The sequence below is a fragment of the Channa argus genome, chromosome 12, assembly GCF_033026475.1.
Source record: "Channa argus isolate prfri chromosome 12, Channa argus male v1.0, whole genome shotgun sequence".
NCBI classification, from domain to species: Eukaryota; Metazoa; Chordata; class Actinopteri; order Anabantiformes; family Channidae; genus Channa; species Channa argus.
This window is the reverse complement of record NC_090208.1, coordinates 9495714-9520955: the sequence shown is the minus strand read 5'-3', so window position 1 is coordinate 9520955 and position 25242 is coordinate 9495714. Positions and strand designations below refer to the sequence as shown.

The 25242-nt window shown below is 37.5% G+C and overlaps 1 protein-coding gene across 1 annotated transcript; it reads right to left on the bottom strand.

Moving 5' to 3' along the window:
• Positions 1–363: 363 nt before the first annotated feature.
• Positions 364–23997, bottom strand: LOC137137475 (sialoadhesin-like). The gene is made up of 21 exons (XM_067523765.1): positions 22618–23997; positions 21927–21962; positions 19996–20262; positions 19606–19875; positions 18269–18547; positions 16229–16504; positions 11041–11340; positions 10333–10596; positions 9393–9635; positions 8922–9158; positions 8568–8669; positions 8376–8477; positions 8052–8102; positions 7929–7973; positions 6626–6676; positions 6491–6529; positions 5978–6044; positions 3054–5425; positions 966–1112; positions 717–769; positions 364–449 (listed from the first exon to the last, which is right to left on the bottom strand). The coding sequence occupies exons 1-18, from the start codon at positions 22652–22654 to the stop codon at positions 5422–5424; spliced, it is 2670 nt and encodes an 889-aa protein (XP_067379866.1). The 5' UTR covers positions 22655–23997; the 3' UTR covers positions 364–449; positions 717–769; positions 966–1112; positions 3054–5421.
• Between the last annotated feature and the right edge of the window lie 1245 nt (positions 23998–25242).

Genomic DNA, 25242 nt, shown 5'->3' with positions numbered 1-25242 from the left:
CGACTCATGTTCAGAACAAACTTTTCTGAAAACAAAAATCTGAATTAATAATAATTTGTTTGCAGTGGCTACAGTATTGTCCTCTAGTCACACTGTCAACTCACCAGTGTCCAAAAACGTCCATCTTCTCGTGTTCTCATCATAATTAAAGGCCAGATCACACCTGTAGTTTCCAGAGTCTTCAGCTGTGACTGTGGACAGATGAAGTCTGATTCGTCCTTCTCTAAGAGCGTCCCTGTCCAACTGAACCCGTCCTGCAAACTGCTCGTGCTGATTCTCTGCGTACTCAACACCGTTTATCATTTCATACAAAACCTTTCGAGGTTCTGACTGGAAAAAACATTTGAGGTTGGTGAGAGACAAGTCGGTTTTGGACTTGGTGTCCCATAGGAAGGTCACGTTTTCCTCTGTCTGATAGGACTTCTGAGTTTCTTTGATGACAAACATCTCTATAAAGGAATAAAAGAGGGAAATGTGGTACATATGAGAAATATTTATATCAAGGATCTAAAGCACTGTGATGAAAACAAATGTTTGTTTTATTAGACAGTCAAATAGGACAGATAGCAAATCATTTATTAGCTTATAGTGTTTATGAAGTTGAAGAACAGTTCTGTCTGTAACAAGGAGATTACAGACATCACTTCATCCCAAGATTCTCATTGCTAATTACTACACAATAATCCAGAAATAAGATGATCTGCAGCCTTACTAACCACAGACAGAGGAGATCAGACTTATGAGCACAAGTATCCACATCATCATTTCCCTGTGAGAAAAAAAAGACAAGAATATTTAGATTTTATTAGATTATCAGAGTGATCTATCAATTGTAACATGAATTTCAGTAAAATCTCAGTATGCATGAGCGTCTAAATTAAAATTAAAGTGACCACCTGATGACATTAGTGTGCAGCGCCTCATTGCATTTGATCTCAGTGCACATTTACTACTGCTTTTCCTACCTGCTCATGTGTTTGTAAGTATCTTTGGTCATCTGCCACCAGGAACAGTCAACTCCTCCCCAATAAGTACACGAACATGGACCAGCAGGAGAGGGCGCAGATTTCCTGCTGAACAACTCTGTGTTCATTGGAGTCAGATGCCCTGACCTGGAAATCAAACACACTCTTAAACTCTCGCCGTCATAAAGTAATTTAAACAGAGATGTTTTCTATTTTCATGAGTGGTTTGGTTTATGGTGGTATTCAGTGGTCTAGCAGTGGGAAGTAACTAAGTTGTGCACCTAAGTACAATTTTGATTAATTTGCATTTTCTGACACTTCATACTTTAACTTCAGTACAATCAGAGACAATTATCATATTTTTACTTCCTTACATGCATTTGATAACTATGGCTACAAGACACTTTTTGGAATCTCAATGATAAAACAAAATACTGTAAAAAACAATAGGACTTAATTGATCTGTGGTCTGAAATATAAAAGTTACCCAGCAGAATGTAAATGTATTCAAACAAAAATTATTGGGTTCAATTCACATTGTTATCAAAACTTTGTAAAAGGTTGTTGCAAAATTTACTGCATCAATAATTATAATCAGATAATAGCATGTTCATTCATGTGAAACTGGCCATTCTGCAAATCTTTTCAGCTATTACTTTTGCACTTTTAATTAAATAACATTTTGAATGCAGGTCTTACTTGTAACAATGCGTCTGTGATAGTCATTTTTTTTAAGTAAAAGATCTAAGTACTTTTTTGAACAAACTTTTCTGTAAATGTGATGCAGATAAAATTCAGCCACCACAGGGATAAGAAGCAGTAAGTAACCTGACTGGTGCATTCAGTAATAAACGTAGTAAATTCTAAACAGTGTGACTCATGAAGTGACTTTAGTTTTTATTTCAAGTTAAGATTAGTGTCTCCACATGTTATTCTGAGCTTTCTGAGCTAACTAAACATCAATGCATTATATGTCATTATATGTTAAACTCTATTTATTATATATATTAAACAGCCCAAATCACAATTTTGCTTCAAAGGGCTTTACAGTCTGTACATCACTGACACTCTGTCTCTTTTCTGGTGAGTTTATTTTTAGTTGTACAAATCTGCAGGATTTTACAATAAGAAACTGTTACAATGCAACCGCATGACCATTTTTATATGATTCTGTGCATAATATGTGATATAAAAGAAGTTAGGTGTGAATACTTGAATATAAATGTTATTTAAATCATATATGCAGTCAGAGCATTTATTCAATACTTTTAATTATATCTGGATGTATATATGTGATTATATATGATGAATTCAGTTGTGATTTATTTACAAAACTACAAACAAAGTCATATTACGAACAAAAAACTCTACATATGTTAGACAAATTAACCTTGGTTAGTAGTTACAGTCTGTTTACAATATGTGACCACGCCCCCGATGCGTGACGTCAAACCAAAACAAACGAACCCGATCTACAGCTTGACACAATCACAACACAGGAAGAAGTTGTTGCAAACTGAAATGATCATATTCCTGATTGTTGGAACTGATGATGCCCCATGTTACAACTACATTTTACAGTTAACAGTCTCGAAGATGAAAATACAACATGAAAACAAACCATAACAAATAGCAAAATAGTTGTTTTTTTTTGTCATGCAATTCTCCCTGAGCAGGGAATAACTCTCATAATCAGAAATTCAGCTACGAACAAGTGTTTTATCCATTAAATAGTTGTTAAAAGTTGGATTATATTCTTCTTCGCACTTTTTCAACGACTTGTGATCTGTCTTAAAATGTTAATAAAGTAACATTAATATTAATAATAAATTTAAACTTTTTTTTCTTTTTTTCTGTCAACTTATCAAATTAGCGACAGAAAAACCGTAACAACCCTCCGGACCAAGTCTTGCAAATTATTAAAAGGAGCAGAATAAAAACCTTTTGAGCTGCTTTCAATCCATTTTTAAATCTGCGTCACCGGGGATTTGTAACCTGCGTCGTCGTGTGTTAACAAACAATAACAGCGACATGTAAAGTACAATATTACACTAAAGACAAACTGCAGGACGTTTTTTAATAACTTACTTCTCCGCAGACAGACGAGGACCGCGTTGTCTCACTTTATATCGTATTAGGTATTTGTTGATCTGCTTCTGTCCTCAGCAAGTGACATGAGGAAGTGCGACGAGGTGCTTTAATAAACATTACAATCACGTGGGCACAGAACACGTGCGAGCAGAAGTAAAAGTAAAATTGAAAAACAGCGTCATGGCTGTAAAAACATGACAGTTCAATATGGATGATACAGTTTTAAAAACTATCCAGGGCTCTGGTCTATAGATGCTTTTACTGTATATTCCTTTCCACACGCAGCCTTTTATTGTTTGAGTGTTGGATTGTAATGACACAGGTGCTGTATAAAACTTTGGCTCTAGTCTCACTGCACCGTTTTGTTCATGTGCTATTTGAAATCATAAACATCACACTGAGAAGTGAAACAGCAGGATAGTCGGTGTTAGTTTTTATGACTAATCTCTCTCCATCAGTACATTAGGATCAACTATAGGTTATGACACCAAAAGACATTTTCAGGCTTCACATTCTGTGTTGAGCTGCATATTAGTGCCATCTAGTGGACAAACATGTAAAGAGCAGCACCTGCACAAGGTCCATCAGTGCCACTGAACACACACACCGACAAGCCACATTATGACAACCTGTGCAATCTAACACAATCCAATACAGCAGCTGACATGAATTCTACTTTTTCAATGTTGTAATTTCTCAGCTTTTAGGTTGAAGCTGTTAGAAATCTACATCAAGGAGTAACAAGTTTGATATGTGGTTTCTTCACAGCTGGAAGTAGGATAATGTTTTTGCAAAACAAAACATAAACTCAAGTTATGTTATACCTTAAGTTTGTTTTTTGTTTTTGCAGCTCTAAAACTAGTTTTATCTATATTTAAATCTAGTTTTAGAGCTACCAAACTTACAACCAGTCACAACAGACCGTTTCTTTTCACACGCCAAGATTTTACTAAAACTAACAGCCATGTCAGTCAACTGAGAACAAAAAAACAAAACAAATGTATGATCATAAAACATAGGCTTTGGAAAAATACATATCCACAGGTAAGATACAATACCAATAAACAAAATTAACACAGAAATCATATTAACCAAGAAGGAAATATCTCCAGGCAACACCAAATTAATAGACAAAAATATATGAATCGTATAAAACATCAGATGATAAAACCTTAAAACTATCAAGAGAATTATGATTTAAGAACTGTAACTTAAGGGTTGTTTGCAGTTCATTCCATCGAAAAACATTCCTGCCAAGTTTAGTTCATGCATTATACAAAGATAAGTATCTATTGCATTGTGTGTTGTGGTTAGTAGGTTTTATGTAACAATAATGCTTTTTAAATTATAAGCAAATGATTAGTCCATATTAGACATTAGAATTACAAAGTAATATTTAACCAGACATTGCTCAGACTTTAAAATGTAAACAACTAAAGATTATATCCTATTTGGCTGCCAATGCAACTCGTATTGTTATTCAATCATACTTCGACATATAGCCAGGAGGGACCAGGAATCGAACCACTCTCCCGGTGGTCTGTGGACAATCTGTTTTGACAGATTTCTTTTTATAAACCTGCAACAAATCACAATACAAATCTAAGGGGAAAAACAAATACTTGTACTGTAAATAGAAGGTAATTATTTTTACATTGCGGAATTTTATGTGTTCATTTAATAAATACATTAATCTTATGATTTTATTAAGGCTGGTGTAACTTTGGTGTAATTTACCTATGCACACCTCAAACACACTGCTTCATTTTGTGACATGATGGGAAAATCAAAAGAAATCAGCCAAGATACAAGGAGAGAGTTGTGGGCCTCTACAAGTCTGCTTCAAGCTCGAGTACAATCTCCAGATGCCCGAAGGTGCAATCGTTCATCTGTTCAAACTATTACACCCAAGTATAAACATCACAGGAATGTCCAGCCATCATACCACATAGAAATGAGACGGGTTCCGTGTCCCAGAGAGGAATGTGCCTTGGTGCGAAATGTGTGTATCAACCCCAGAACAAAAGCAAAACAACTTGTGAAGATGCTGGGTGAAGCTGGTAAGAGAGTCTCAGTATCCACACACATTTAACGTACCACACTATGCTGACGTCAAAGACCAACATCTGCCTCAGATCGTGTTGGTCTCATGTGGGCCAGCAAGTGGCACTAGAACGCACGGTGAACACGAGAGCCGGAAATAAAGCGTAGCTCATCAGTTATACTTAGCATGAGAACTAAACGCAGAAAAGCTCAGTTAACACCCCATAAAATGAGCAGTTTCCTGTATGTTGGGGGTTGCGTGACATGATTGCAATGCAGATTAAGCCATTGTTCTGACACTTCTTTCACAGGATGCAACAAGTTACCTGAAAAGAGAAGTTGAGAGCATGAGTTTTCTTATCACAATTTTTACAGTTTCACATTAGCCGTGTGATCATCCTGCTGGTGTGGGTCTGACCACTAGTCCCTCTGTTGCTTAACAACACAGACGCTTCAATTCAACGTAAAACAGCTTCGTGTTGACTGGCAAGACACTACAGCTGTTTTTAGGCTGTGACATTTTATGAAGAAATCAAAAGCATAGCAATCCTAGGAGTAAGTTTGGTAAGAACACACCTGACTTAAAATAGAGAAAGAGCGAAATAACAACTCATATTATTGGTTCAGTGAACATGAACTTATTTTACAATGCTTTAACACCTGGGTCGGACATGCATGATCAATTTAAGAGCATCCAGACTTAAAATTCGGACAGAAATGATGAGTAGAATGCCACAGATTAATGCTACACAAAATAAATGAATAAATAAAAGTGTACAGACTTTCAAGCTGCATATATTTGTATAATATCTGTATATAAACTGTTCTTGTTTTATGTTTTCATTGCAAACAGCTGTAAATTTAGCTAAAATACTAACCTGTCGTACCTCTGGTATGGATTTACATTACAATAGTCAGAGCTCTCATCTGTGTCATCATTTGAACCTGTTAAAATAAACACAACTGCATTAAAAAGGAAACACACCCTCGCTTCTTTATAAGGGAATAATGGTGGAGGATGAGTCAATTACTTTGGGCAATGCTTTAAATGACAGCCTGCAAATTACTGTGTAAACTCGGGTAACAACATTGTCCCCGTCTTTTAGAAGAGAAGGATATTTTGTCATTTAAATTTTTTGTTTTAGAATGTATAGAAATGGTTTATTGTATAATTTATTATGAAATATCTATATAATTACAAAAGTGTTTTTACATAAAGGGATTATTTTGATGAAGTGCTGTGTATGGGCTCCTTGTTGCAAGGGAGCACATTATTGAGCTTTGAAGAGTCTTCCATTTTATGTGCAATGTGGTACTGTAACATCCAGGTTGTGATTTAAAGCATTACCTTATTTTGTGTTAATTTTATTTTAAAATTTGTATGTACTAACTATTGTCGCCGACATCATTGAGATCACCTCCTGGTACGTCTGAAATGGAAATGTTCTTCAGGTCTTAAATTCAGATCACTCGCTCAATTCTCAAACATAGTCATATTATCCTGTGGATCAAAGTTTATACTGTACCATTTCCTGTGACTCCAGGATGTGTTGGCGACTCGTAGATACAAACATCACCTAAGTGAATACAATTCTATTTTAATAAATAGAAATAATGATAAAACTAAAAGTCTCACTCTTTGTAATCTGGAATAAATCCACTAACCAGCCCAACAATTAACAGGACATCTCATCTCATCCATCTCATCGCCAAAACCAATTAAATGTGTGTGTGTGTGTGTGTGTGTGTGTGTGTGTGTGTGTGTGTGTGTGTGTGTGTGTTTTTGACTAAAATGTTTCTTGACAGAGCATTTGATGGTTTGGTTTAGTTTAGAAGTTCTACTTCTGATAGCTCCGAAAAACCTGCTAGTGTGTTAGAAACGTTAAGAATGCGACAGAGAGGGAAGCTGCATCAGTGCCTATAAAAGTTTACTGTCCTTATAGTGTCGTCATGAGGTCAGACATTTTTTGTCCTGCATTAAGTGCAGTGTCTTACTATTGAGTAGGATGACTTGACCTTTAGTTCAGGCCCCATGATTTCACATAACTTAAGTAACCCTAGACTTTCATTTAGCACCACGATCAGGTTTGGGGGAAAAAAAATGGCCAAATGTTAGAATCATTCTATCATACTGAAATTAAGGTGGCATATTAAGGTGGTATACTGACTAATTGAAAGCGTTAGCTAATTTTGGAATTTTATTCCATTTTAATTTTTGGTCAACGGTTCAGAGCAACGGTGAGTGTGGAAAAGAGGTGAAGAGGCGAGTGCAGGCAGGTTGGAACGGGTGGAGAAAAGTGTCAGGTGTGTTGTGTGATAAAAGAGTATCAGCGAGAATGAAAGGAAAGATGTTCAAGACGGTGGTGAGACCAGCAATGTTGTTCGGCTTAGAGACAGTGGCACTGAAGAAAAGACAGGAGGCAGAGCTGGAGGTAGCAGAGCTTAAGATGTTGAGGTTCTCTTTGGGAGTGACGAGGATGGAAAGGATCAGGAATGAGTACATCAGAGGGACAGCTCATGTTAGATGTGTTGGAGATAAAGTCAGAGAGGCCAGATTGAGGTGGTTTGGACACGTTCAGAGGAGAAACTGTGAATATATCGGTAGAAGGATGCTGAGGTTGGAGCTGCCAGGCAGGAGGTCTAGAGGAAGACCAAAGAGGAGATTTATGGATGTAGTGAGAGAGGACATGAAGTTAGTTGGTGTGAGTGAAGAGGATGCAGAGGATAGAGTTAGATGGAGGCACATGATTCGCTGTGGCGACCCCTGAAAGGGAGCAGCCGAAAGGAAAAGAAGAAAGAAGAATTCCATTTTAATTTTTATGTACTCACTATTGTTGTCCTCAACATCCTTTAGATGATTCAGGTCATCTGAAACTGAAATGTTTTACAGGTCTTAAATTCAGATCACTCACTCAGTTCTCACATATAATCATATCAGCCTTTGCACTGTACCATTTCCTGTGGCTCCCGGGGGTCTTAGTGACTCGTAGATACAAACATCACCTAAAAGGTCAGTGGATATAAAACCAAAGTTAAATGAATTAGGCCACTACTCTGAAACCAATTAAAGGTGTTTGTCTAAAATGTTTCTTTACTAAACATTTCATGTAACTGGTCTAATTCTGATATCTCTTGACGACAACCTGCTAGCGTGTTCGAACAGTTAAGAATGTGAGGGAACATGCATCAGTGCCCATAGGTTTACTGTTCATGCCATGACTTCACTTCATTACTGCTGTGTATGCTGTGGCACTCAGTACTAGGTGGTTGACTGACCATGGGCAAGAGAGCAGTATATCTGAGTTTCGTCCTGGCTGATCCTTTTGTCTGTAGAAGGGTTTTTTTGATTGGTGGTCTGAGACTGGTTACACCTGAAAACTGCCAGAAACATGGTTATTTAATTTTTCAAATAAAAATAATAAATATTTTTTAAATAAATAGAAATAACGATAAAACTAAAAGTCTCACTCTTTGTCTTCTGGAACCAGCAAAGCAGCAGGAGAACAAAGAGTGTAAATCCACTAACCAGCCCAACAACTAACAGGACAGGAACCCAAGGTTTTGACACAGCTGTAAGAGGTATTAATGATACATATTATTAATAATAATAAATCTAAAATTGCAAAACCTTGTACTTTACACACCAAAACATAAAGTTGGAACTTTAAAAAAAAAAAAACAAAAAAAACAAACACACATCAGGGAGAAGCAAAAGCATTTTGTGCTTCTCCCTGATGTTTCTATACTGTGAACAAAACGAAGAGTAAAAAAAGAGCTTGCAATTAAATTCCATCATGTGCAAGATCACAACTAATCACTCACATACTGCCATCCAAGTCTGTGGTGATTCTTTTCCTGAAGATCTGCATTTGTAGAAGCCTTCGTCTGACTTTGACACTGCTGGGAGAGTTAGCTCCCCACCGGTATCATTTTGGACAACTTGGTCATTTTGGTAGAAAACCACATTGTAAACCAATACACCTGTATTTAACTTGCAGCCAAGCGTAACGGAATCTCCTTCAGCTACCGGATGGACAGGAAGTGCCAGGAAAATATCATCTGTAAAGCAAATTTAAACGTGTTCAGAAATTCATCCTCAAAATAGACAAGTATCCTCTCACTCTTTGTTTTTTGCCTAAAATTAGCATGACGTAGTTGATTAGATAATTTATTTTGTGCCATTGTTGTGTATATTTGTAATTCTGATAAGGACTAAGGAGTAAAAGTAGTCAGATTGTTGCACAGCTTTAACAAAGGTAAATGTAGAGAAAGTGCTGCATTTAACACACATACATTTAACTGTCATCCAACTCGGTGGTGATTCCTTTCCTGAGTACTGACACTTGTAGAAGCCTTCATCTGACTTTGACACAGCAGAAATATTCAGCTCTGTTCTGGTATCATTTTGGATCACTTTGTCGTTTTGGTAAAAAATCACATTGGAAACCATTTTTTCTTCCCTTAGTTTGCAGCCAAGAGATACAGAGTTCCCTTTGGGCACAGGATGGACAGGACTCACTAGGATAATATTTTCATCTGCAAAACAGTCAAGTGTCACTAAGAAACCATGATCATAATGTACAATGACAACATATTGTATTTAATAATGTCTTACTGTACATAAACATTATTGCACCTCTTTTACAGATGTCAACAATAAAAAAAATACAATATCAATTTATAAGTGACAGGAAAATATTGGAAACTTCTATTCAGCTTAACTGGAATTTGAAAAATTAAATACCATCAGACCTAACATTTCCTGAGTTACATTTTTTATTAGATAAACAAAATACAAAGAAATGAATAAAAGCAGTTTAAATGCTTGTGGCATTATAGCTGACACGGATGCTTTCTTCAGCAGTCACACTGCAGTGGCATCTGCAATACACCTAATGTACCAATAGACAGTGAACCATCAACATGTCACAAATCACGTCTTCCATTTAGTAATAATAGAAAACTTGTCTATTTGGTAATAATAAAAGTCACTGTGACATGAACATTTTTCAGCCCCAGGTTTTTGTGAAGCGGAATTGTAATGTTATTTGTGTTTAAATCTGTTGATCCGGGTTTTTTGTGTAACTTACAGACCAAGGGATACATATGTTTTGTGGATATTTTCTCTTCTTGCTTCACCATAAATGTAGACAAAATTATTAACAATAAAACACATAACTGAGTGTTGAAAATTTTTAAGATACAAGACAAAAAAAATGTAATTGAAACATACCCTGAAGTGTGATGTTCACTGCACTGCTGAACTCTCCTCCAGACTCACACCAGTACACTACATTACGAGGCCAGAAACTGTTGTTGTTGCATGTGGATCCAGTCATTACGTTCCAGTCAGAACAGTGAAACAGGTTACTGTCCTCAGCTGAAAACATCATTCTCCACTTAGTTGAGTTCCCCTCACAGCTCAGTAAACCAGATTGGTTGGTGAAGTGCTGCACTCTGTCAGGATGCACTGTGAGAGATGCTTGAGATACAAATCCTGCAAAATAACATAACTTCAGGACCAAGCAAGCAAATACATAGTCTATGCACATAAAGTACATAATCTTTTTTATTGTGTATTTATTGATTTAATAAACACTGATTAAAAGCTAAAATTTGTGCAATGCTGCTTTGGTAAAACGGATTATTTGGCATTTTGATCACAAACAACTTATGCACTGACAGTGGAGAAGTTATTTGATACACCTGACACCTTTGGATGTTTGCACAGAATTGCTGAAATGCTACCAGGACTTCAGGGGCCTTAACTTGATGCTTTAGGAAGTGTCTTTATTTGACATTGTGGGATGAGAACGCATTTGCCTGGTTCTTTCTCACTGACAGCACAGACCTCAACAGAGCAAAGCTTCAGTTCAGTTTCTTATTATTTGCTTTGCTAACATGTCGAAAAACCAGTGTGTCACTTCATTTAAACACTTACCTCCAGACCAGACAAACTTTTCTTTGCTATAGTGAGTATAATACACTGGATCACCTCTTCCAGCTCTACACACATATCCTGCTGTTTGTGTCTGTCCATTAAGAATGTAGGAATCCTGTCCAGTGCCATTGCTGCTGCCAGGGAGCAGCTCATAGATGTATGAGAAGTCCAGTTCAGGAACAATCTTATACCAATAGAACCTCCATCCCACAGCTGGATTTTCAACCTTACAGCTTAGAGTTACCAAGGCTCCAGGTCTCAGCCACAATGGAGACACAGTGAGGACAGGCTTAGGTTGATCTGTGAATGCATTTCAGAATAAAACATGGTACTGTATGATACACATTATTGTAGGTGTATTAGATGTAGTGTATGAATTTAACACAATTGATAATAAAAATTTAAAATAGAACTGTCAAAAAGGCGCGGTACAAAAGCACGGTCAAAAACTAATGTGCTCTCTAGGCTCCAAGGGTCTAAGAAGAAAAAAACAAACAAACAAGAAATTAGTAAATCAACTTGACAGACCCCATCCGCTTGTTAACATTTTCAGCCAATCAGAGACCAGAGCTTGTACTAAACATTATTGACACAATTAGATTCTTAGCATCTATCATGACATTAAAAAGAGCCTGTTCTTAGACAGTCAAACACACCACAGCAAAAATACAGATCACGAGAAATTATACATTCTACTTTCTATAACTGGCTCCAACATATCCTACCCCGAATTGATCTGGCTGACAACAATCAATTATCAAAAAAAAAAAAGCCATCTTTTTCTTTAAACAAGTAAAATATTTCTTAAAGGTGCATTCTAAATTTTAAATCAGGCTCTTGGATCTTCACAATGCCTCCTCCGAGAGGCATATCTTGGTAATGGGCCTTTCCAGTTTGCTTGTCTTTGTTTGAACACACACTACAAGCAGTTCCTTTGGAGTCTGGCATGACTTTGATAATTCCTCCCATTAACCAGGCCTTTCTTGAAATTGGGGGATGGTGGGTTAAGTCTTTATCAGTAGTAAGTGATAAGGGGTGAAAGTCCGAAGGTCATTCGGTCATTGGAGATTTTGTTGTTGGTCTTTCATTTATAATGTTTTCTACTTCACATAAAAATAAGTGTCTGCAGTCCTTCATCATCCAGTTGTTTCAGCAAGGAACTTTGAACTTCAAAGTTACTGACTCTTCGTGTTTGGCGCTCCCAGGCGCCTCTGTGGTGGGAGTCAGCAGGAGTGTTACATATGCAGGCAATACCTCTTGGACATGGTATTTTGAATTTTGGACTGATCCAGCTCTTTAATGCTCAACTCTCTTTCAGCACCAACTAATGTGGTGCCATTGTGCTACACTCTGAAATCAAACTTTGTATTGCTGAGCAGGCTCTTGGTAGCTAATATCTCTATCTTAATCTTTCAAGAATGTAATTTCTGTCTGAGTGAGCAGTCTCTTCATGAATGTGACAGAACAAGTTTGGTGATTTTTCCTCACTCTGCATGAGGGACACCTTTGCTGAGATTGCTCTTCAGACACTCTTTTCACTTTGCAAAGTTCTCAAGAAGAAAGTTGGCAGGTAGGATAAAGGCTGCAAGGAACCCCTAAGGATCATAAGCTGAACTTACAACTGACAAGATTCCTTTTCTTGTACATGTTTTTTCATGTACCTCAATTTTCAATTTGAAGGCATCAGAATTTGTGCACCACTGGACACCTACCTGAGGTCAAGATCTTGGATTTGAGCTGCTCTGTCTCCTTCTGGAATAGGCAGCAGCAATGTTCTGGAGTTGCTCATCCACTTAATCAGGTGGAATCCCCCTTTAAGACATTGTGACCTCAATTCTTTTGCGCAAGTGACAGCTTGCTGGTCAGATGAAACAGATCTTGAACAGTCATCAACATAGAAGTTGTTCAAGATGGTCTCAACAGCTTCAGGTGAAGCTTTCCCTTTTCCATCTTCTGCTGTTCTCCTTAATGCATATGAGGCGCAGCACACAGACGTACGCACATCCTCTACTCTGCTGGTTCTGGCTTTAGCTTTAAGCTTCCTTTTGCGGCTTGTAAGACGCTGTTCTGCTATAGGGTTTCAGAGCTAAGTCAACTTTATCATAGTACCATTTTTCTTGGAAGTCAGCGTTGTACAACGGAGTTAGATTTTTTCAGACTGGAAACTGAAATGTAATTTCCTGAGTCACTCACTGATTGCTGATCGATTACAGTTCCTCTAAGTGGACTGTTAATGACCCACCCGAGATCTGTCCTTAGTGCACATGGCCCATCGCTTTGCTTTGTATGCATCAGTACCAATTAGCAGGCCAACTATTGGATCAATATGTGAAATTGGAACTTCGCACACGTAAGGCTACTGGTCCATATCCATCTGCAGAGGTATATTTTCTTTCTTAACTGGTATGAGGAGCTTAGTATACACCTGTGGCATGTCTATGTAATTTATTCAAGGCACATAGTTCTAGATCTGAGAGAACAGGAGGGTGCACTCTTCTTTAAGCTCCCATTGTGGTAAGTACGAGCTCTGCTTTCCTTCCTCTTATATTAGGTGACTGCATAACCTATGCAGTATATTCAAATAGTGGGTCTTTAATGACTTTTGTTGACAGTTGATAAAATCCACAAGGTCAGAAACCTGGTTTTCATAGGCTTAATTTGTCCACTGTTCTTTCAGTTAAATGGTGAGCTTTGAGATAATTGTCCTTATATTGCTCGGATTGTCCATCTCATCCATGAACTCCACATTATTCAAAGTGTTTCAACATCCAGAGCATATTCATTTAAGGAGTTTGTATCCTCTGCCTTTATCTGTGGCCGCTCAAGAGCTTTGTTTATGTAGGCTGTGGCAATTCGCAACTCATCAGCATAGTGTTGAAGCACCAATCTAGCTTCTCTGTAACCTTCTGACCTCTAATGTGTTCACAAATACAAGGTTAAGAGGTTCTCCACTTGTAAACTTTCATGTAGAACAACCATCCCGTCGACTGGTGGTCTTGGATTCAACAGCCTGTTCAAATGCTTGTATAAATGAGCAGTAACTGAGTGGGTCTCCTGAGAATACTGGAACATCTCATTTTGCTGATTGACTTGAATCTCTCTGATTTTGTTTTGGGGTTGCATTACTACTGCAGGCTATGGCTGGTTTATAGGTGTTGGTGAACTGAATGATCCATGAGGCATAACAGCAGGGTAAACATTAGCAATCTGCACATCATCTTCCTCATTATGGCCTTCCTCTTTCTTAGTACCTGTCATCTCCATTTCAATCCAGACTTCTGTTTCTTGAATGAACATTTGGGCATAAATCAGTTACTCTGATCATCTCCAAAAAGAGGCAACATTTCTGCATTAAGCTTTATAGTCTCTAAAAAAATTTCCCAAAGATAAATAAGATTTCTTGTTTAATTAGTTGGGCATTTACTTCTTCCCACTTCAGAGGCTCGATTTCCTTTACAAGTGAGCTGAGCTAAGCTAACTTCGCCTTTCTTTTGTTCTTCAGCTTATTCAGTTTTCCTTCCATTGCCTTTGGCGTCCTTTTGTGACTGTCCATTTGCACAGTCGTGTTCTACTTTGAACTTGACACACTCAAACTGTCCTCTTTTCTTCAAACAACAGCTTCTCACTTCTCTATTTTTATTTCCATCGAAACTTGAGTTTAATGTGTGTACTACTACTCTAAATTTCTCATTTGACGTCCTAGGCTTAACAGGGCTTCTTTGTATCCTTAATGAGCTTAGCTTTTGACTTCTGTTAATGTTGATCCGTCCATTTTGTGTATGCCCTCTAAAGCATAATGCCCGTGCATGTAGCTGATACGTGCTTAAATAAAAACACCTCTTTGGTGTTCTTCATTTCAACCATTTACTGAAACTTCATTCTTGCATTACAAATGAAAGAACAAAAACAAAATTAAAAAGTACATGTACAACAGTACATAAGCACGGTCGAAAACTAACGTGGTCTATAGGGTCCAAGGCTCTAACATTTTCAGCTAATCGGAGACCAGAGCTTTCCTAAACATTATTTACGCCAATTACATTCTTAGCATCTATCATGAAATTAAAGAGCTTATTCTTAGCAAGTCAAACACAGAACAGCAAAATAAATATCAGAAGAAATTCTACTGTATATAACCGGCGCCAACAACAAGAAAAGACTAATCAAAATTCACTCTAATGAGGAGGATAAAACTGGCCCGATTACAGAGGATTCAGGTACATGTCAAGATAAAAAAATATAAATAAAAATCTAACGCAGACATAGAAAATAGACTTAAGGGCTGAGCTCACAAACTTAAGAATCTTAATAGGGAAATAACGGGAACCAAAAGAGTGAAGTTAAGACTATGGACATAAACATTATTAGCTTAAACAGGGCCCAATAAACAAACTGAAAAATAGATTATTCTTACAAACTCATGAACTAGGAAATAAACACAAATCCAGGCTTGGAAAAGTAAAAATCTGAACACAAAGACAAAACATAAAGGGAAACAATGAGGACGAGTCAACTTAAGCAAAGAGTGGGTGAAAACAACACTGGGATATTATCTTAACTGAAGAACTAACATACACTTATGTACAAGTATAAACACAAAGAACTAGCGGCACTGAACTTTAATCTGCAGGGTAACTCAGGAAACAGAATACACAATACAGAAGCAACTAGGTTTAAATACAAACTATGACCTAAAAGATGTATGCAACGAAAATATGGAGCAGGAATCAACAACTAAACAAACTTGCACTCATATCTAAAGGACTACGAACAAAGCCTACCAAAAATACACCCACAGAAAAACTACTAAGAGACAGAATGAGAAAAAGACTAAACCTCAGACCAAATAAACAGGTAGCAGTGTCAACAAAACTAGAATCAGGAGCAGAGAACACAAAACGGAGACACAACAAGGCTCTGGCAGGGAAGTGTAGGCCGTGCTGGGTTTAAATAAGCAGGGAACAGGTGAAGCTAATCAGAACTGATGAGTTGTGTGAAGTGACTGAGATAACTATAGAACAGGAAATGGGAAAGAGTGGCTACAAAATAAAAGTCTGGGACAGGAAGTAAAACATGTGAAATTAACTGCAAACCAAGGCCAGATCATGACAATAACACAATACATATACTATAAACACTTAAATAACCATTCAACTTTTGTCATAAATCAAATTATGTTGTTACTTACCCGACACTGTCACTTCGATGGAGTCACTCCACGCAGTTGAATAGTGCAATCCATTTTTAAGCTTGGCTTTACAACTGTAGTTTCCAGTGTGGGATGGTGAAGGATTCTTAATAATGCATTCATGTTGGTTTGGAGGATTCCATGAGCTAGTTGTTACCCATTCGTACTCCCATTCAATGTCCTTCCTCTCTCTGATTTCGCATGTTAGATATAAAGTCTGTCCTATATATACCACAGACCATTTAGGTTGCAGTGACACAATAGCCCTGTAAGTGACTGGTCAAATACACCAGAAAAGATATGACAAAACATTTCAATATTCAACACAAATTTTTAGCCTTCATCTCAGTCACTAATTGTGAGTAAATCATACATTTCTGCTTTGCACGACCCGAATTCCAAAAAAGTTGTGACGATGTGTAAAACGGAAAGAAAAAGAGAGTGCAATGATTTGCAAATCTCATCAACCATTATTTTATTCACAATAGAATACAAACAACACATCAGATGTTGAAGATGAGATTTTACCATTTTATGGACAATACTAGCTCATTTCGATTTTGATGGCAACAAAACATCCCAAAAAACTCTGAACAGGGGCAACTAAAGGCTGGAAAAGTAACTGCTGCAAATCAAAAATAAATGGAGGAGGATTTGAAAACTTATTAGGTTAATTGGAAACAGCTCATTTTCCATCACTGGGTATAAAAGGAGCATTTCAGAAAGGCAGAGCTTCTCAAATTTCAAGAGGGACTGAGGTTCACCAATTTTGACAAACTGCATCTAAAAAATGTGGAACAATTGTGAAGACTGTGAAGATCCCACCATCTACAGTATATAATATCATCAAAAGATTTATAGAATCAGGAGGAATCTCTGTGAGCAAGGGATGAGACCGAAGGTCAAAACTGGATGCGCGTGATCCAGGACTTCCTTAGTTTCACCTTCTTCACTTCCTGTCCTGGACTTTTATTTTGTAGTCACTCGTCTTCACTTCTTGTCCTTTGTGTTTTGTTTCTTTCCTCACCTTTTTAGTACTGATTAGTTTCACCTGTTCCCCGGTGTATTTTTACCCAGTTCTCCACACAGTCTCCTGTTTTGTTTCCCAGTCCGCCTGTTTGTCTGTTATGATTAACTAACGTTCATGTCTTTGCCGTCTTTAAGGAGTGATTTTCTGTTGCCTTTGCCTTGTATTTATTTTAAGAAAACCCTTTTCACCTCTCACTGTTTTCACACTTGGATCTGAACAAACAGCGACTTTACAGATGCACGTGATCTTCGGGCCCTGAGGTGGCACTGCGTTAAAAACAGGCATGATTCTCTACAGGACATCACTGCATGGGTTTAGGAACACTTCCAGAAATCATCTGTCAATCTGTGAACACGCTTCACTGTGCAATCCACAAATCTAAGTTAAAGCTGTTTCATGGAAAGATGAAGCCATATGTGAACTCGATCTAGAAACGCCGCCATGTTCTCTGGGCAAAAGCTCATATAAAATGGTATGAGGCAAAATGGAAAACTGTTCTGTGGTCAGTTGAATAAAAATTTGAAATTCTGTTTGGAAACCATGGACGCCCTGTCCTGTGGACTAAAGAGAGGGACCATAGAACCAATAGAAAACATTTGGTCCATCATAAAAGAAAAGATCCAGAAAGGCCCAGGACTGTTGAGCAGCTAGAATCCGCATCAGACAAGAATGGGACAACGTTCCTCTTATAAACTCCAGCAACTGGTCTCCTTCTCAGATGTTTACAGACAGTTGTTAAAAGAAGAGAAGATGCTACACAATAGTAAACATCACCCTCTTCTAACTTTTTTTAAGATGTGTTTCTGACATTGAATTCAAAATGAGCTAATATTTTCCATTAAATTGTAAAATGTCTCTGTCAACATCTGATATGTTGTTAATGTTCTATTGTAAATAAAATATGGTTTGAGATTTGAAAATCATTGCATTCTGTTTTTATTTGCTTTACACATCATGTCAACTTCTTTGGACTTGGGGTTATATATTCCAATATACATTTCCAAACTCACCAATTCTGTCAATGTTGAATGAATAACTGAAATCTGTGTAGTAGACTGGGTTTCCCCTCCCTCCTCTGCACCAGTAGTATCCTTCCTTAGACACAGTGATTTGACCATTTGAGTGGAAAATAGCATCTTTTGTTAGATGTTTAGAGGTTTTATCATCTCTGTACCAGTAGTACTTCCAACAAGATGACGGTGGGTTCACAGAGCAGGTCAGGGTGACGGTATTATCACCAAGTGTAAGGCCTCTTTTGTTTGCACTCACGTGGGCATATGGACGGTGAGCTGTTGAATTTAGAACAAAGACAAAAGTGTAATTATTGTTAATGCGAATTGGTTAGATAAAAAAGATAACTGTATTAATTGTAGAGATGGGAAAATTCAAAATATCACAATACAAAAACATGACACAATGTGTCCTTTGGCCTCTTAATATCAGCTTTTCCTAATGCATCACTAGTGCATAAAGCCACAACACAACCACTTAAAGAAAGGTGCTGCAAAAAGTCACTTCACTCTTATTCTTCTTTTCAAAATACATTTTTGAGACATTTTTGCCTTTCCTGTGCATATGGTTGCTTTTTTACTGGTAAACCAGTGGCAGAAAAGAAAGTACAGCACAAATATTCTTCAATCATTCATTATTGTTATCACAAACCCCATATCATATATTGACCTGTATCCAGAGAAATAACAGATACTTTCATCATTAATGAGTTGTGAATCTTAGGACCGTAACACACAGCTGATGTCAGGTCACATTGGCTTTGTAGCATATGTACACACTGTGAAGGAAACAGCTTACGATTTTCACACCAGTCTGGCTCACCAGATGGTTTATAACACCTTTCAATCGAGGATACAGTATGTCTGACAAGACATAGCAGCACTGGTACAAGTTATACTAGCAATTTTATTACTGTAACCTCTTCCTGTGCCAATCTATGAGCGGGGTCTCACTCACTGATGGACTTATGCTGGTTTGCCGTGTTAAATCAACCGAAAAGCTCTGGATGTGGATCCAACTAGTCCCAAAAGTGGGAGATACGCCGCAAAGTCTAGGATTAATGGGTCTTCCTGTTGGACATTAATGGTTCTGCTGCTTAAAAATCTAGTCTTTAAATCCAAATATTTTATTGACAATTTCCTTATTCTTTGAAATAATTTAATTTAATCCACTTAAAATTACTCTAGACCATCTAAAACTAATGGATGTGGAGCTAAAGACAAGTTTTGTTTTACTCTAACTATCATAAAATCGGTTTGGTCATTTGGACATTGTTAATCAGCACATTGGTAACCACCTGTTCTTAATGAATCGTGTTCATCATTTCAATACTTACATGACACGGTCAACACGATGGCTTTACTCCATTCTGTTGAGAAATAATAGTCCCTTGTACCCTTACACATGTAGTTTCCACTGTGGTACTCAGTAGCACTGCTGATCCTGAGTTCGCTGTGTTTTGAAGGAAAGTTTGAGTTAGGCCTTCTCCATTCATACTCCCAGTCAGTGATTCCGATTCCCTCGATCTCGCATCTGACATGGATGGACTCACCACTAAATATCTGAGTCCAGTTGTGTTGCATGATCACAACAGCCCTATTGGGAACTTTACACACAATTGTTTTTGCAAATAAATACAATGACAAAGTCAACACAAGAAAACTTAATAATCTCAACGATACTAGTAATCATCAATAAGATTCAGCCCCCAAAAAACGACCCTTACCTTTTTTTTCAATGCTGATTGCAGTGCTGTTGTCAGTGAATGAAACTTGGTCTCCTCCGCTTCCTCTGCACCAGTAGGTCCCTGCTTGTGTCATGTTTATTTGTGGTTCACCATGTTTGAAAATCTGGATTTCTGAAAACTTTGAGGAACCTCTGTACCAGTCATATTTCCAGTCGGCAGAGACGTCCACACAACAAGTCAGTCTTACGGTACCTCCTAGTGGTATGACTCCCTTGTCGGCTTTCACAGAAGCCCTGGACCTATTTACTGTGCAGTTTAAAAAGCATAAACAAACAAATTATAATGGAGTTATAACAGAGATTTTACACATTAACTTTGTCAAAAGGTCACTGTAACGTCCTTACAATGTTTTTCTCCTGTTAATGTGCCTAGTTCGAACCTTTGATTTGTTTTGTGGCTTTTATTTTTATAGCTTCCTGTAAGACGGGTGTGTTTTATTTTGAAGGACAGCTAACGCTTAAAAAAAAGAACGAAGCTCAACGGTAGAAGACGGTAAAAGGTAACAGACAGAGAAATAAAACGAGACTAAAGACATTAAGGAGACGGTTACGGACAGTGTCTTTTTGTGTTTAGCTCCAGTTGAAAGTGGTAACAAGGTTGGTTTCATGATTTATATAAATTTGTAAGACATTTGAATTTTGGGTTGATTAAGTTGCTAAATTGTCTTTATGTTAGCTTAACTTAAAACTGCTATACGACGTATTAACGGTGAAATATGGTTTGAATTTATAGTTTTGTCTGTGTTTACTTTGTATAGCTTTTACGTTGGTTTGAGGAAAAGCATAAAGTATTAAAAAACTTAAATTAGTAAATTAAAGTAGTAAAAATATTACCAGACCATTAGTAAGGCTTCAAATTTGTGACTGGACGCTACAGTCACACTAGGCCGTGTACTGCTATAGTTTTGGGGACTGGGTTTGGTTTGGAGGAATGTTTCCTGTGTTTCCCTGTGGTGTGAATCAGCAGGGGAATCCAGGAAAGTACAAGCAGGTTTGCATCTACAGGCCTTCAACAGTGGCAGGGTGGTCGCTGCCATGTGGAGGGAGGATGCGGAGAATCCACTCTAATGGATAAAATTACTATATTATTGGAGATGTAGCTCCTGCCATTGTTATTTGGTAGTGGTTGCACTAAATAAGGTATTTAGTCTATATATTGTCCATTTTTTGAAGTAATGTGTATTTTTATGTCATTGAGTTCACCCCATGCTTTACTGTGCAGGTGTATGGTCTTCTTTGGTGAAAGCATAAATAGACAGTAGTCACATTCTCTCCCTCCTCCCCCCCCGTTTCAGCTTGCTGTAAGTCTGTGGTTTTTAAATAATGTCTTGTTTGCTTTGCTATTTTTAATTTAGGTTTGGTTGATTGCCAGGGATTTTGGTTTTTGCTTCTGTTTAGTGTTTTGTTAATAAATCCGACCTTTTTTTTTCGCACATACTCCGGCCTCTTCATCTGCTTCTTCAACATCAACTTTTATAAGTTTTTTCCGGTGCCAAATTTACATCACCTTTACATCAGGGGGAGCGGCAGAAAACTCACTGTACAGTGTGGTAATCAATAAATTTCCTGTTTACATGTAATGTACTTGACTGGACTGTTTCAGTTTCAAGTGGTTAAGTTTGCGAGTTGTTAGATTATCCATTAAAGCTAAAACTCTCGAAAAACAAATGGGTTTCTCGGCTTCTGTAGAGCACATCTTGCCCCTTATCCTTCAAAGTTTGTGTAATAAAAACAGGGCCTGGCTGATCAATGGTGGAGCATTGGCTTGGGATGCAGAAAGTGTAATTGAGTTATATTTTGCTTGGATTATTTCATAGATGTACTCATACAAACCTAAAACCACACAATATATGGTGGTATAGAATGTGACATTGAGTGACAAACAGGAGGTAAAGAAAATTGTATCATTACCTTGATTGTGGTGACAGTAGAAGAGTGTATTCAGCACTAAAAAGAAGAGATTCTTAGACAAATTCCAAATTGAAACTGTACAGAAACAAAACCAATTGATTGCACACAAATGCTTTGAAGTATTCCTTCATAAAGCACTGCTCCATTCAAAGACATGTTTTGCCTATATGTTACTTCACTGTTCTGTTTTCTGGTCAGTGGGATGTTTGTGTAGAGTATAACTCTGGAAGGAAATGGTCTCTTTGCTCACTTTAAAACTTAAAGATACAGTATGTATGAGTATGATTTGTGGCATCATAAGTATCTGAAGTAAGCTCGTGACTTAATGTAATATGCAGAACTATAACTTTCAGTACACAGTGAGAATGTATATGATGGAGTAAAGTAAAACTGCTAAAATGAAAAATATTGAAAGTTGCAGAATTTGTAAGTGAAAAAAGTGGATTTTTAAGGCTTTAACAAATTTAATGGATTTTTGAGACATAGTTTACTAATCAAAGAAGTATTTTTAAATGTCCTACTCTATGTATGACTAAAGGTGGAATTTGAGCATTGGTAGGCAAATGATCCGTGTACTAATATTACCGTTTGCATTTTATAAAACTGTAATGTAGTCTTTACATCTGTTCTTCTTACTGTAATTTAGTTTTTAATCTTCAATTTAAACATAAAAAGGCATTGAAATACTCACAGCATAACCCCAGTACACAGATCAAAGTGTGACCCATATTGTTGTCCCTCTGATTCTAAGAATTGATGTGACAAGAAAATGAAGCTGTGGTCTAAGAAGAGAGAGGGTGCACTTGACTTTCTAGAACAAATGTTTTTAGCACCTCTTTTGTGTCACGATACTATAAATAATTTGCATATGAACACTTCTCTCTTTTGCAACACCTATATAAATCTTGTGAATAGTTCCTGCTTAAAATAAACTGAATAGCTTTTAAACAAAACAAGATCAGCTATAAGATATGAACACATAAGTATCTTAACATAAGTTTAGATAAAATACACTATTCGTACCACAGTAAGAAAATGTTCATGTTACAGCAGCAGCAAAATATGCAAATGTGAGGCAAACGTGCATTATGACAGACGAAAACATCAACTAAAATAATCTATATGACTAAAAAGAAAATTAACAATATAAAGAATCAATCATACAGTATAAATAAGTATACAATCATCAAACAACAAATTGCACTGCACAGTGTTACAATCAGTAGTAGGAATGTGTATTATACTGTATAGTTCACTTTGAGCAGCTGTGTGTCATGATCAGACACTCTTGTCCACTTCCTGCCCCGGACTTTTATTTTGTACCTCCTTTTCTCCACTTCCTGTCCCCAGTTTTGTCTCCAGCTTCACCAGTCATCACCGCCCTCAATTGCTTTCACCTATTCCCCTGCACTTTTTAACCCTAACTCTCGCCTTGGTTAACTGACTCTGTCGCCCATGACACACTCTGGAGTTGCCCGTCTCATGGTTTTTCGGGCTCCCTGATCGTTGTTCCTGTGGACATCGAGTTCTTGGTTTGATTTTGGCTTTTCACTCAGTTAGTCTTTCCCTGTGTGTGTGTGGGTTTTGTCAGGTGTGTGTACGACTTTTTTTTCTAATGGCATTTATTAGCTGATGGCTACATGATAGCGTAGTTTTCCAGTGTTTCTGTTATTTTCTTGGGATCCACTCCCCTGGTTAATGTCATGGTTTCTGTGTCTCTGTTTAACGGCTGGTTGTTGGTGTCGTTGTCGCTAGTTTCAGTTACCTCCTATGTTTACCTCCCATTCCGCTCTCGTTAACTTGCTAGTGCCTCGTTTCTAGTTTAAATCATTGTCTTCTAGTCTTGTCGTGCTCCCTCCGAGTTTGTCTGGTTGCCCACCGTAACAGGAGCGAATCAACATGCGGACAATGATCCGCTGTGGTGACCCTGAACTCACGGGATAAGCAGAAAGGACACAAAAAAGTCTCACTGAAGGAGCTGCTCGGACGTGTCCTTCGTCATCCGCCAAACGCAGTGGGCAGCAGGAGGAGGAGATGCAGGCTTCTCCTTGGTGACGACAAAGCGCCGTAAACATGGTTCAGCAGCTCTGTGAGGCTTCTTGCCAGACTTCAATATAAAAAAAATTAGGATTAGCCACGATGTAATTTTGGCAAGATTTAAGGCTGGTTCAGGATCCTGTTTATAAAAACGTGCTTTTGAGATCTGTTACTAAAGGAACAAGTTAAACGTGGCTTGTTATGAATCGATAAAACTTTAGGAGGAGATGTTCAAAAGGTTTAGATGTCTGAACTTACTTCCAGTAGTTATTAGATTATAAAGTGAGGGGTTTGCAAACTTCACCTTAAACATATCGCACGATCGCACAAATGTTCTTTTATCATCAGTAATAAAAATGGTCAAGGAGTGTATGAAAAAAGTTACAGTAACATGATAAAATGAATTGGTGCATCACTCTTGATAAAGCGCTTTACAATGTTGCTTCCCATTCACTGTGTCTCACTTAGGGAAACACCTGCTGGGTGGATTTATGTGAAATTTACCAATCAGTCAGCAGTAAATTTTAATAGTGTGTTTTCTGCGATTGTCCACCTCATGTACATTATAAATATGCTTCCTCCTTCAGGTACAAAACAGTGGCCCAAATGAAAAACATCCACTTGTTTATATGAAGATAGAAGCTCACAGTGACGACCTCAGTTAAACTGTAAAAACTTTCTTTCTGAGACTGTTCTATAAGAGCCATAAAGCTAAAGGTGACTTACAAAAATAAAGGACCTGATGGAGGAAACGCCATCATCTTTGTTTTGAAAAGGTGTCAACACATGTATTTACTTTGATATAATGCTGAAAGCACCTTATCTATTCTAAACAAATTGCTTTTCTCCTGAACAAGTTATGCTTGTTTTCATCTTCACTTCAGATCTGTGTATTTACATGCACACTGATTGAAATCATTTGTACTTCTCTTTGGTGGGGAGCTTTCACCTAACTATAAATAATTAATGAAGTTGGTAATATTGACAATGCAGTGCCATAGTGATTTAAAACTCAGTGAACATTTCTTAGCGTTTTTCCCACCTGTTCGTGTGCTCGTATGGGCAACTTCTTTCATCTGCAGCTGCTAACAGTCACCTTTTCCCCAGCAAGTGAATGAACATGGACCAGCGGGTGAAGATGCAGTTTTCCTGAAAAAACAACTGTTTGAGTCAGCTGCTGCCCTGAAAATCAAACTGTCACTGTTACACACTCATTTTAACAGTGATATTCTCTTTATTAGTGGGTTGGCTCATATTGCTCTAGCAGTGGAAAGTACCA

What these genes read in the sequence shown, in the direction of transcription:
- LOC137137475 (XM_067523765.1), bottom strand. Translation starts at nt 22,654, where the DNA reads ATGGGTCACACTTTGATCTGTGTACTGGGGTTATGCT. An exon ending in ATTCAACATTGACAGAATTG is followed by an intron (nt 16,505 to 18,268) that starts GTGAGTTTGGAA and finishes GTATTTGACCAG; the next exon opens with TCACTTACAGGGCTATTGTG. An exon ending in CATCGAAGTGACAGTGTCGG is followed by an intron (nt 11,341 to 16,228) that starts GTAAGTAACAAC and finishes ATGCATTCACAG; the next exon opens with ATCAACCTAAGCCTGTCCTC.